Raw genomic sequence first — 14,396 nt, forward strand, 5'->3', positions numbered from 1 at the left:
CACCTGGGTGTCTCAGAAAAGTTTTTTAAATGTAATCACATGCAGTATTGACAAGGGCCTAGGGGAAAGGCACTTATATAAACTCTTGGTTTGTGGGGATTGCTATAACACCTTGGGGAGCTAGTCTGACAGAATGTATCCAAACATTAAATGTGGATTCCCTTTGGCCCAGCATTTCAATTTCTAGGAATTTATCCAAAGAATATAATTGTATAGACTTAAGCTTCCAGTGCCTCAGTTTCCTTATCTACAAAATGGGGGTAATATTGTTTTTCTGTTAGAGTATTTAACATTGAATAAAATAATTCACACAAAAGGTTTAATAGTTTCTGGTGCATAGAAAGTGCCAAATAAATATTACTTCCAATGATGTTCATTGAACATTGTCATAATATAAACCTTGGTGGTAACCTAAATGTTTGGCATTTCAGAGATTGGTTGAATAAATTTTACAATATGTATATATAAATATATATATATATGGATCATAGTATGTATAAAAATACCATACAGTTGTTACAAAAAAATGTCATTAAGATGGCCACGATATATATGTGGAAAAAAATGCAGGTTACAGAATAGAATGTATACTATCTCATTTGTTAAAACAAAGGAAAATAACCTTCAGGATGAGGATCAGAGATAGGAGATGGTACTAGAGTGGACTTACCCTATATTCACTTACATATTACTCTAATTTATCATAATGAACATTCATAATTCATTATCATGAACATTTTCTAGTCAGATGACAGCTGCTTCTCTAGCAGGGGCTTCTATCCACACAGGCAAGTGCTTCACCTGTCTTTTTAAGATATTTCTCAAAACCCAACTAACCTCATGCTTTTGTTACACTCATCTTTTAGGAAAGAGAATAAATAAGTTACCAGAGGGATTTCTTTAGAAAACAATTTCCTGAGAACTATGGTCTGGTCGACTCAGCCCATTTCTTATACTGTCTATGGTATTGTCCAAAGAGAATCAGGGTTCTCATTTATATCCCTGAGGCAAGTCAAACTGAAGAAAGGTTCCGTTATTTTAAAAGTGTTATGCTTAGGAGAAAGCTTTTCAGGAACAAACATTGAAATAGAGAAGGGTTTTGGCAAACCTGATAAATCCTACAAAAATGAGTTCCCTAGTAACAGGATCATATTTTGTACCTTTATAGCTTCTTTGGCACCTTGTACCCTGAACTTACTTGCTTTTAGTTTTCTGGGAAATTTCAGTTCTCAAGAAAAATCGTATTCATCAAGCTTTCTTGTTAATTTAAACTTGATTGTTCTTTACAATATCTTGCACATAATTCTCTTACATTGGGCTCATTCACTTCACTAGCTAAAGCTTCCCAGAAAGTATGTTGGGTACCTATGATACACACTTATATTTTCAATTATTTTAATTCTTTGTAAATGTGTGCCAAACAGGCATTACTTGGATGAAAATCGTATTTTACTCAAAACTAGCAAATAACATTAATGGTATCCCTTGTGATAATGGGAGATAGCCTATGATGTCAAAGAAGGCTATAAATCACCATTTTGAGGGAGATGTACCTATGTTGGTGCTCTAAATTATAAATGGGGGACCCCATTAAGTGGCAGTGTCGCTGACTTGTACCATTAAAATACCATACCTCGGGGAAAAGTATAAACATCCTTAGCATCCTCCTGATGTGTTTTAGGATCCTGGCCTTGGGGCCCACCTGTTTCTTGGTATGGTTCTGGAAAGCATTCTTTAGGCATATCCTTATTTTTATATGTCTTAGTAGAGAGGTCCTCAGGCCCAGGTGTTTCTTGGTATATTTCAGGTGAAGAGTCTTCAGTCCCAGCTGTTTCTTGGTATATTTCAGGTGAAGAGTCCGCAGGTCCAGGTGTCTCTTGATATATTTCAGGTGTATATTCCTCAGGGGCAGGCATTTCTTGGATCCTTTGATGGCAGGATGCTTTAGGCATAGCAAATTCTTGATATGTTTCACAAGAGAAGTGTTCAGGTTCAACTGTTTCTTGGTGTGTTTTTGTAGAAAGGTCTTTAGGCACAGCTATGTCTTGTGTTTTAGGAAAGAGGCTTTCAATCTCAGCCATTCCTTGATCTGGGTCAGAATTGTATTCCTCAGGTTCAGCTCTTTTTTGGTATGTTTCAAGGGCGTATCCTTTAGGCACATCTGGTTTGGGGGGTGCTTCAAGAGAGCATCCTTCCAGGTCAGCTACGTCTTCAGATGTTTTAGAAGGAATGTCTTTGACTACAGCCATTTCTTGGCTTGTTGTAGGAGAGAGGGCTTCAGGTTCAGCCGTATCAGGGCACATTCTGGAAGGATGGCTTTGAAGTATAGCTGTTTCTTGGAACATTGTAGGAGAGGAGGCTTCAGGTTCAGAGATATCAGGACACATTTTGGAAGGATGACCTTGAAGTACAACTGTTTCTTGGCACATTATAGGAGAGAGGGCTTCAGGTTCAGCCATATCAGGACAAATTTTAGAAGTATGGTCTTGAAGTACCATTCTTTCTTGGCACATTGTAGGAGAGAGGACTTCAGGTTCAGCCATATCTTGGCATGTTTCAGAAGGGTGGTTTTGTACCACTATTCCTTGTAACTCAGAAGAACTCTCCTGATACATAATGCTTTCTTTATCCTCTGCAGAAAATTGTTTCTTAGGCACAACTTTTTTGGGAGAGGCTACCAGAGAGAGTGCTTCGGTTATACTCCTGGGTGGCTCAGTTTCTTTCTCCACAGATGCCAGTGCTTTCTCCATCATGTCATTTTTAAATTGTGACTGAGGTTCCACCTTCAGTTCTGTATTTTGTTTTCTCTTTCTGCCTCTTTTATTTCCTTTTCCTGTCCTTGGCCGCTTGCATTTTTTCTCTCTGTGGAAGATCAGAATTAATGTCAGCAATGGGGCCACAGGATTCAAAGAAATGCTTAGTGATAATGCCCCAGGGTTCCCACTGCCATATTGCATGACCATGAACAAATCACTGAATCTCTCTAGGCCTCAATCTCCTTTATAAAATGAAGGAGCAGAGCTAGATGTTCTCAGTTATTAGGAAAGGAAATGTTCCTCAGGGAACACCCTGCTCACATGAAATCTTCTTGGTGAGTTGAGAGAGAGAGAGAGAGTTTGAGAGCATATATTTAAAGAATGGTTATGGAAAACGTATAACTGATTTTATAAATGAATAGATTGGCATTCTGGTTTATACACTAGTCTCTTTGGGTTTAGTCTGTGTGAGTTAGTCCCACTATGCCCTGAGCAAATGGATATAATTGCATTTCTAGATCTGCAATCCAGGCACAGCTCCTTGTCTGTGCAGCCTGCAGACAGATGTATATCTAATTGCTTATCTAATTCAGTGTCTTGTGTACAGAATGCTAAATAGCCATGATACATGTCAAATGAGATGTACTGTAAGCTGAGTCAAAAGCTGCAAAAACATTCTGGAAGTAAAGAAGCCTGGTGGAAAGGCATGAGTGGTCATATTATACCTACTCTGAATTAATAGCTAGATGAAGGATCTAAAAGATAAAAGGATATGCATGGAAATTGCAGCCAATGACAAATTGTTAGGAACTGCCACTATAACCAAATACAGATGGCTAATGCAGATGGGCTGGGGGATTGGGGGAGGAAAAGGTACTATAAATAAACATTTCATCATTTTTCTAAACCTATTGAAATTCTGTTCCACGCTACCTGCTCCGTGGAGTCTTATAGACCACAGGGCTGAAATGCTCTCCTTGCTTAGGATTATGAGGGTCATACTTTTAGGCAGGGAACATAGGCTGCTTCATACTCTTGTTATTTCTGGGGAAATATTCTTATAGTAAATATTCTTTTTTTTTTTATGATAGTCACACACAGAGAGAGAGGCAGAGACACAGGCAGAGGGAGAAGCAGGCTCCATGCACCGGGAGCCTGACGTGGGATTCGATCCCGGGTCTCCAGGATCGCGCCCTGGGCCAAAGGAAGGCGCTAAACCGCTGCGCCACCCAGGGATCCCTCTTATAGTAAATATTATTTCTTTTAGCAAACTAGGTAAAACTAGTGCTTTTATATCTTTGCAGTGCTCATAATGCCTTGCATAATTAACGTGTATCCTCCTCTACCTTTGTTTATGTTTGAAGATTGCCATAATTTTTTTTAAAGATTACCTCACCAAAACCAGTTTGAAATCAATATTTTAAAAGTTAAGATGGAATGACACCTCAGCATTTTAAACTTTAATTCCAAGTAACAAAGGTAACAAGATAAATTATAAAGTCCTTATTACTAGATTTTTAAAAGATGGTGTATGTGACTTTTTCAGGAAACGACTATTTCATCCTAGATATTAAATCCTAAACAATTTGTTAGGTAGATCTCTATATGAGGTAATCTGAGTAATGTTCCATGTTCTTCCTAGTAGTTTCATGGGCAAGTCACTTAAACTCTCTGTATCTTGGGTTCTTCATAGATAAAATGGAGTAAATGGTATCTGCCCAAATTCATGTGGTTGTTGTAATAATTGCATATAATAGGGGCCACTGGGTGACTCAGTCAGGCAAGTGGCCAACTCTTGCTTTTGGCTTAGGTCATGACCTCAGGGTCATGCGGTGGAGCCAGCATTGGGCTGCCTTCTCAGCGGGGAGTCTCCTTTCTTTCTCCCTTTCCCTCTGCCCCTCCTCCTGCTATAAATAAATAAATAAATAAGTAAATAAATAAATCTTTTTAAAAAATAATTACATATAATAACTTGAATGAATGAATTATTCAAATATAAATTAGTACTCATATTAACACAGGAAACAGTGCTTTCTATGTGCCAGGCACTGTTTTAAGTAATTTACTTATTCTGTTATCTCATACAATCTTCACGTCATCTACTTACAAGGCAGATAGTATTATTATCTCCATTTCCCAAATGACAAAAACAATGCACTTTCTTGTCCAAGGTCAAATGGTTAGAAATGAGGGGGCCATACTTCAAATCTAGTCATTCTGGCTTTAACAGCCAGGGCTCTTAGCCATTACACTCTGCTGCTTCTCTTTGGAACCATTAAAGGTTTTGCTGGGTGGTATGTTGTAGTAGGAACAGTCCTCAGTAGTATGGAGATGTGTCACTAGAGCATGGCCAGCCAGCAGCCAAGAATCTCACTAAAGTGTCATCTACTTCAATGGCTTTTCCAGCCTTGGCCTCCCTACCCAGCAAGCCCAGAAACCCAATTCTATCAGCACACTGAGACTAGCTCCATTTGTCCAGGAAAAGAACTCATCAACCAGCTCAGAGAAAATGATATATGTACCTAAAGACCAATTTTTAAGTGAACAATGAGAAATGCAAAGTCACACAGCAGAGGATGCTTGGACTAACAGATGAATGAATTCTCCTCTGTAGCTATTATTTGAGAAGCTAAGTAATGATCAGAAGGTTGCTTGACAAGAGTAGAATTAAGGGAGCTAATTGGATATTCTTCAACAGAGTCGCCACAGAACTTGAGTATACAAGTTTCAGCTATAACATGATAAAAAAATCATTCCTGGGAAACCATACCCAAAGTGCCATTGCAAATTTTGCTTCTCTTGTGCTTCAGCTTTTCTTTTTCTGAGTTGCTCTCTGTTTCGCAAATTCCAAGTTCCAATGACTTCTGTGGGATCAAAATAGAAGTTATAGGAGATAGTAATAAGTTGTGGCATTTATCAGCAAGAGTCCTATGGCAAAGTGGTAGAAACTCTATGCTAGATGTCTGTTTTTCTCCTAGCATTTGGGCGACAAGAACCACATCTTATTTATCCTTGTACCTCCAAAGAATGCCTAGGAGCAAACATTCATAAACATTTTTAAGCAAAAGGGTCAGTATGTAAATGTGCTATCAACTCATTAATTTCTTTAAAATAATTTTACATATTTTAGGAACATAAAAGAATAAAATCAGCCATTTCATGCCATCCTTAACAATATAACCTGTTTTCATTTTATTTCTCATACACATCTAGTCCCTATATTACACAAATGTGTAGTAATAGCATATCATAATTTGATCATTATCAACTAACATTATGTTAGATATATTTTCTATGACATAGTCCTCATAATTATAACTTTAATCAAATTGATGCATTCCTGTTTTCCCAGTTATTCCACTTGTATGGGTTATTGCCAATTTTATAGGGATTTTTTTTTGCCATTACAGATCAAACTATAATGAGGATATTCATGCATACAGCTTTTTTCCTTTTGAATTTTTTCTTTAGGATGGTGTTTCTCCTAGTTCTTTGGAAAGTTATTATCAAAAAAGGTTCTGTTGCAGTCTAAGTTTGTGAGAAGTTAATGGGTCTTTTTAGAGCCTGTAAAGTGATTACAAACTTGCACTAAGACCCCCAAAAGACAGAGCATGTCCCTTAGACCATAGCACCTTTTGTTCTTAGGACAGAAGTTTTTATGGTGAACTTGGATGGGGAAATATCATACCTTTATTTTTACCAATGTCCAATTAAGTTTCCTTCAATTATGAATGTAGGTGACAAACCAGAGCAATTTTTGTGTAGTAAGTGACTTTGTCACCAAAAGAAATCACAGATATTTTTTCATATCACAATACAGCTGTTGCAGATACCTTAAAATATAATTTGAGATGATATATTTGATTTGATACAATGGTTTTAGACACACCATTAATATAATTGTGTTTTAAATGCATCTATAAATAAGCATATATATTACTGTATCACAATTTTTCATTTTGATAATTGTACCTTACAACTGTTTCCTTTGTAATCCTATCAATTTTACATATTTAAAATATTTATTCTAAAAAGGGCTCTATAGGTTCATAAGAATGCCAAAGGGATTCATGGCACAAAATAGTTTAACAACTGTCTCAAAGCCTAGGGTTCCACAAAACATTTTGAGAAATGCTGGTTTAGGATAGACTCAAGACTAAGATTAGTGAGTCAAAAGAATAAGCACTGTTATAGATCTGACAATAGGTAGATCAGATCTCTTTCCAAAAATCATACCAAATTTACACTACCATAGAAGGACAGGGGGTGTACTTGTTTTACCACAACTGTCCAGTACTGGGTATTTTCATTATCTTTCACTTAAATATATTATTAATAACTTATTTGTTATCTCCTTGTTTTCTCTGGATTATTAGAATCAATGCACTAGAAGTTCTGCAGAAGGTATATAGCCCCACTCCTTCCCATCTAAGGTTATATGAACATACTCAATTATGTCCTTTTTTGGTGCCAGATCCATAAAAATTAGGAAAATAATCACAGCCCCAGTTTCTCCCAACAGTCACTAAGACTGTTAGTGGCCACTAGAGACTTCTTAAGATCCCTTTCATTACCTGGAACATGGTTCTTTTCTTGACGAGGATTAGTTGTCTGATGGAACGTCAAGTGAGATTGGTCCTTTCCCAAATCCATCTTGCTGTAATACCTTCCTGCTATTTGGTCTGACTTCCACAAGCAGCCTTTTTAAAAATATCAAAAGCACCCAACAGTGAAACACACGCGCGCACACACACACATACACACACACACACACACACACACACACAAGTTTACTTGTCACTTAACTTCCCGCCTAAAAGTTTTATCTTTTAGGACCACAGCTGTTGGCTACTACTACTTTCTTTATCACATTACACGGGTATGAGTAGGAGTAGGGGGCATGGTTGGTCCTACTATCCTCATTCTGTAGCACATTTGCTAGCTCTATAGGGAGTCCCATGGCCACAGCCTGACATGGGACAACCTCCAGTACAACACTCATTTATTTCTGGCTGCCAAAAAAGTGCCTAAGTCTGATGGTCTTTTTTTGTTATGGAAGTGGCATAGTATAGAAAGAACCTTAGGTCTAGGACCTAACCAGTCCATGTCCTAGAGTAAGTCACCTCCCCTTTCCTCATTTGCAAAGTGGGTAAATAATTCCTGACTTGCCCACCTGACACAGTTCTTATAAAAATAATGAATGTGAAAATTAAGAAGATGTGAAATTAATCTTACATTATTTTCCTGCATATGGCATTTTTTTTCACCTTAATCGGTTACAAAATAATGGAAAGTCTTATTGTAGGTGCTGTGAAATTTAGATGATAGACCCAAAGAACCAAATTAGGAATGCAAAGCAAATCTGACCCCCAAGCTGCTCATCTGATCCTTCACAAGTGACTCAAGATAACTAGTGAAATCCACTGTTACTCATCCAGGGGAGGTCAAAAAGGATTTCTTAATGAAAATATGACCATGTTATGCCACAGAAATTAAGTTGAAACCAAAGGAATTACCCCATCCCTAGTTGGTCACCCCATTTGAGAAGGCAAGGAGGCGCAGAGGACCATGGCTATTCAAATAGCAAAAGAACCACTGAACACACCCTGATATGAGCAGCCTGTCTGAGAAATGCAGGATTAACAGTATTCTAGAGCCATAGACTAGATTGAAGAGAATTTGAATTCCAATGTTGCTTAGGCAAGTTAGATAGCCTAGGGGCCAGTTGACCTATCTACGACATGGGGACAAATATATCTCGTGGTGTTAATTGGGGAAGATTAAATCAAATAATCTGTATAAGACATGGTGCCTAGCATATTCAATTTGCTTAACAAGTATTAGCTGCTCTTATTAAGAAAAAAAATATAGTAATCAGATTTTGGTAAAACAAGTCATAGCTTTAAATGCACTAAAGAAACTCAGAAAATCTGAAAAGAATCCTTTATCAAGAGAAGACCTTCAAAATGTGAATAGGTACCCCCTACTTCCCTAGGCTCTTAAGGCATTAGAAGTGGAAGGGCCCCCAAAACCATCTAATTCCCCCCCCCTCATTTTACATACAGATAAACTGAGAGCCAAGGAGAAGAATGATTAACCTGCCCCAAATTTTCTTATTACTGACATCACTACTTACTGATTATGAGACAGGTCTTTTCAGGCTTGATCTTGCCTGGGTATGAAAATATATGTGTAGTGTGAATGTATGAGAGAAGCAAGTTTTTCAAACATACTGGAAAGTGTTGAGAATTACATAACAAATACCCATATACACAGCACCCACACTTAATGTGATTTTCAGTCTCCACATCCTAATGTTTTAGCTTTAACTTTCTCAATTCTCCAGTCTTTCCCATAAGAAAAGATCAAAAACGCATAACCTCAGAGACTATTCAAAGGAGTCCTGGAGGGAATGGAAAGTGTAATTCGTGATTTGTCTCTCAAAAATGTTTGGATTTTCAGATACAGAGTTTAAAGAAATCAAATACATATGAAAGTAACTTCAAAAATTTTAAAGCAGTAAGATTTATTGTTTAAACCAGCATTTTAAATATTGGTCCCTTTATTTGAGATACTTTCATTCTTACGGGTTGTTTTTTATGATAGCTCAATAAAATAACCTTACAAAATATCTCTGGGGTACCTTACACAAGATGCAGAAGCACTTCTTAATTAGAATTATCCTTACTTGGGGCTTATGACATTCAGTTCAATGATTCGGCAAACCTTAGGGAATGTTACATACTGTGTCACATGTTGACCAAGACTATCAAGATGCAAAGACTGATAGATCTACTTCCTGAATTCTGAGCACCATACACTCAAATTATATTTACTCATCTTTATTTTAAGGAAATAATAGATTCTTTAGCCTGTTGCAGCCTTCCAAGTTGATTCCACTCCTCCCTCATATTTCCTGTATCTAGAAGCAGAATGTGGAGGGACTATGAGAGGGTGGGGTCTCAAGTCAACAGTAAGTACAGCCAATGTTGGGTGGAGGGGTCCAGTGGAGGGACTTTGGAGCAAACTAGATTGGAAGTTGAGCAAGGTGTCTTTGATGTGATAAGCAGGCCAGAGCAGGAACTTGTCTGGGACAGGAGTCACGTAGTAAGTTCACAAGCCATAGTTCATTGTCCCTCATCTCTGTAGAAAACTGGAGCCATTACCAGAATGTGAGACGTTAGCCATTAAAGGATGGATATTTTTTAACAAATGCTGCCTTGTTCTAGAGTTATTTGCATATATACACGAAGCTTCTAAGTGACAAAATTGTAGGGCATAGTTACCTCTCTCGACTCAGCTTTCCATTCCTACAGTATACTCTAGTGGGAGGCTGCCACAAGAGTCTCCCATAAATGCCCACACTTCTGTAACAGAGGGTATGCAGCCTGTGAAGACACTTTTTACACTCAGAGGACCTGATGTGGCTGTGACTTAATAATAGTAATCCCATCATCTGTTCCAGAACTCTGCCTACTGTCATTCACAGGCACTGTCCTATGTGCTGGAGACATGGCAGCTAAAAGGCAAAAATCCCTGCCCTTATGAAGCCTATAGTCTAATGGGGAGAGATAAACACTAAGCAAATTTTTAAAAATGTAATCAGATGGTGATGAGTGTTTGGGAGAAAACTGAGCAGGGAAAAATAGGCTGGGAAATGAGGGGGAAAGTCGATGTTGGTGGCTATTTAAATAGGATGGTCAGGGAAAGTTTGATGGATAGGGTGACAGTTGAGCAGAACTGAAGGAGGTGAGTGGCCAGCCAGGCTGATAGCTAGGAGGGCATTCCAGACAAAGGGACACTGGCAAATGGCCTATGCTGGTTGGAAGTAGGTTCAAAGAGTTAAGTTTGTTGCACTTGTAGTTATTTCTACTCTGATTGAGATAGATAGCCACGGGATGGTTTTGAAGAGAAGATTGATATGATTTGACTTATATTTTTAAAGGATTATCCTGACTACTGTGTGGAAAATAGACTCTTAGAAACAGGGGATGGGATGGAAGCAAGGGGACCATTTAGAAGGGTCTTGTAATAATCCAAGAGAGCTGTGATTAAGCCTTGAACTGTGATGGTAGTAGTACAGAAGTGGTCAGATTCTGGAGTAGCTTCCAGGTTGGATATGGAATGAGAGATAGTCAAGGACTAGGACAAGGGTTTGGGTCTGAGCAACTGGAAGGCAGGGAGTTACCATTAATACATGAGGAAGGCTGGGAGGAGCAGGCTTGCAGGAGATGATGAGTTTAGTTTGGAACATACTAACAGATTAGGGAGGAAACACCAAAGGAGCAGCCACCAGTGAAGCAGAGGAAAACTAGAAAAATATTGTGTCCCAGAAGCCACACGGAAAAGATGTTTCATGGAGGAGGGAGTGATCAATTGTGCCAAATTTTGCTAATGGGTAGAGTAAAAGGATTGAGGGTTATCTATTTCCTAACAATTTAATTAATTATATAGACTGGGGCCCAGAGAGGTCATAGAGGCAGGACCAGCTACATGATTTGCAGGGCCCAGTGCACTATGAAGATGCATAGCTCCTCCTACAAAAATTAAGAATTTCAAGTCAAGGGCACCTGGGTGGCTCAGTCAGTTAAGCATCTGCCTTCAGTTCAGATCATGATCTGAGAATTCTGGGGTTGAGCCATATGTTGGGCTCTGCACTCAGCAGGGAGTCTGCTTTTCCCTCTGCCCGACCCCCACCCCACTCCTGCACATGTGCTCTCTCTCAAAAAAAAAAAAAAAATTAAAAAAAAAAAGAATTTCAAGTCAACCATAGCAGAAAATTAAACCCACAAGTGTTTCGCTGGATCCTTGCAGCAGACGTAAAATAACTGTCATTATTTTTCAGATCAAGACACTGACGCTAAGTATCAAGTGATTTCAGATTGCAGAGCTAGAGTGAATCTGGAACCTGGACCTTCAACCTCCCAGTCTGGTCTTCTTACTACAAGACCAAACCAGTTATTAAGGGAGAAAAATGCTTTTTTGCCTCTTGCTCATCTGGAGCAAGTTTAAATACTGAGGCCTTGTTCATGCATTTCAGAGGGCTGATTGAACTGGGCAGGTTTGGGAGGGAAAGAAACATCACTAAGAACTTCTGCCCTCTGGCTCTTATGATGGGGGTGAGAAGGGCGCAAAGGGTACTACCCAGTCAAAAACATGATCTGATACAAGTGCTCCAAAGCTAATGTAGTTTTAGGCTATACCGATATAATTATAGAGCCCCCACACCAGGGGGAGATCAGAGTCCTGCTACACTTTGGTTTGTCATGCCAGACCTAGAGCATCGTATTGTGAGGACCATATGAATGATACTTGAAAGAGCAAAGGGCATGTAGCCCTACCATTTCCTGGCTGTGTAATTTGGGAAGAAATAGCTCAATTCTTTCTAATCCTTGGCTGCTTCACTTGTAAAACAGAAAGAGTAAAGCCTCCCAGGGATGCTGTGAGGATGAAAGTGATCTTGAAAGCATTTTTTTTTTTTTAATGAAAGGCACCCTGCAGAAAGGAGTGTCAGAAACTTGGGAGGTGTTCATAGGGTTCTTGAAGTGTTCTAATGATGCACCTAGGCATTTTCCTAGAGTGCATTTAGGTACAAAAGTCAAGAAAGGGAAGATATTGTGCACTCATTTTCTTAGAAATGAGAATGAGCTTTTGAATTCTTTTCAAAAAGCGGATCAAGCTTTGTTTTCCTAAGTGGAAAGAGAGAGTTTCTGGTCTCCCTCTCTCACAGTCTGTGGACACATGATAAATGAGTTGTCTCTGCTAAAGCAGATGCTGCTGTACTCCTACTGATAACATGGTCTATGGCTTTAGAATGGCAGCAACCCGCCTCTCAATCTAGTTTGTTCCAAAGGTCCTTCTCTTGCCTCCTCCATCAATGTTTCTTTCTACTTAATATACAGACAAATAAGCATCTTTGGATGAATCGTGAGTGGCCATTTATCTGGGAAAGAACAATTCTGCTTCCACCTTGAACCACCATCACATCTCTGCCTTTTCTTTCCCCAACTTTTTGATTTCCTACCATACTCAGTTAACCTCATCTCTCCACATACATCCCTTCTTCATTCCTTCACACCTGCAGTCTAGCTTTTCTTTCCACATATTTTTCTCTCATGCCTCATCAGAGGTCATGATTTCTAGTGGCCAAGTCCAGTGGCCCCTCTGCACTTCTCTCCGACCTCCCATCACTCATGGCTCCTCCCAGCACTTCCACCCTCCTTGAAAACTGCTCCGCTCCTAGCATCTATGGGGGTATGTTCCCCACCTCTTTCCCTCTTCCTCATCCTTCCTCACAGTCTTCTCTTTCACTCCTCTCAATGTGGGAGGTATTTCCCAAGGATGACACCCTGATCTTTTCTATGTAAATGCCCACCCATCTTAGATGGTTGATCCAACCGTATACCTTTAGCTATTACCTCTGTACAGATATCTTCTAAATAAATATCAGTATGAGTTCTAAGCTCACGTTTTCAAATGTCTCTTGGATATCAGTCATTACAGAATATCCCACTGCACCTCAAAGTTAGCATAGCAGAAAGCAAATCTATCTGTCCCCTAAGGCCACTCTCCTCTGTGGTTTCTTTCTGTCAGAATAGTAGCACCATGATCCCAGTCATCCAGTTGTAAACCTTCACAATTGTCTTGGTCTCCATCTCCTCACTACTTCTCACATCCAACTAGACAAGTTCTATGAGTTTCTTCTTCCCAGTGCCCCACATGTTCATTCTCTCTTATCCTTCCCCATGCCACCATCCCAGAGAGGGACCCCAAATTCCCATTGGAAGTGCTGGAAAAGCTTCCTAGGTGGTTTGTCTGCTTCTATTTTCCTAACCATCCCCAGACTGTACTGCACAAACAGCCAGAACATTCCCCTTACAGCTGAGTCCGAATGGGTTACTACCTTGTGTAGAGTACTGTAAAGTCTTGGTAATACTTGCAAGATAAAGATTAAATTTCTCATCCTGGTCTTTCAAGCCAACCTCCCAATCTTCCCTCCCATTACTTTCCTGAAAATATCCAATATTCTAATTGAACAGTGCCATTTATCCTCCCTCCCATTTATCTAATTAAACAGTGTTTGGCCTTGGCTCTAACACCCACAGTACCTTTATTCACACCTCTTGGCTGTTCAGTGCTCTCTCCTTGTGTCTGCCCATCCAGATAGTGAATGCCTCCATCACAAAGCCTTTGATGATGATGATAATGTGTTAGCCACTTTATGAACACATAATAGGTACCTGAAATTTTATGTACATTATCTCATTTAGTCTACCTAGCTAATATTATCCTCATTTCACTGATAAGAACATTGCTGGTTTAAAGAGATTAGGTTGTATCCCACGATTATATAAGCTCATTAGTGCCAGTTAGGGCTCAAAGCCAAGGCTGTCTATCTCTAAAGTTTAGATTTCACCATTCTGTTCTACTACCTCTTCCTACCTAGAAATGAGAGTTCCTTTCCAAGCTATAATCACACTTAATTTGAGCTTCTTGTATGGTAAATATCACACAATATTTTTAGTTTTATTGTTCATCATGCGTACATCTTGTCTACAATATTCATTTAGCAAACGTGTAATGAACATTTATTGCTAGCCTCTTTCCTGAGAATTGATGACATAGAGAAGATCAAACAAC

At 39.0% G+C, this 14,396-nt stretch overlaps 1 protein-coding gene across 2 annotated transcripts in view; it reads right to left on the reverse strand.

Moving 5' to 3' along the window:
- The window catches only part of HEMGN (hemogen), a 30,136-nt gene that overhangs the window by 1,164 nt on the left and 14,576 nt on the right, over positions 1 to 14,396 (reverse strand). Inside the window, exons 2-5 of one of the 2 annotated variants that reach the window (XM_025432510.3) lie at positions 13,865 to 13,944; positions 7,331 to 7,456; positions 5,527 to 5,620; positions 1,634 to 2,862 (exon numbers count right to left, since the gene is read on the reverse strand). In XM_025432510.3, the coding sequence (XP_025288295.1) occupies positions 1,634 to 2,862; positions 5,527 to 5,620; positions 7,331 to 7,409 (1,402 nt within the window). In that variant the 5' untranslated portion in view covers positions 7,410 to 7,456; positions 13,865 to 13,944. Of the gene's footprint in view, positions 1 to 1,633; positions 2,863 to 5,526; positions 5,621 to 7,330; positions 7,457 to 10,042; positions 10,201 to 13,864; positions 13,945 to 14,396 lie in introns of those variants that run through there. The other variant, XM_025432509.3, reaches the window with a different exon arrangement.

Source organism: Canis lupus, chromosome 11 (genome assembly GCF_003254725.2).
Source record: "Canis lupus dingo isolate Sandy chromosome 11, ASM325472v2, whole genome shotgun sequence".
NCBI lineage: Eukaryota > Metazoa > Chordata > Mammalia > Carnivora > Canidae > Canis > Canis lupus.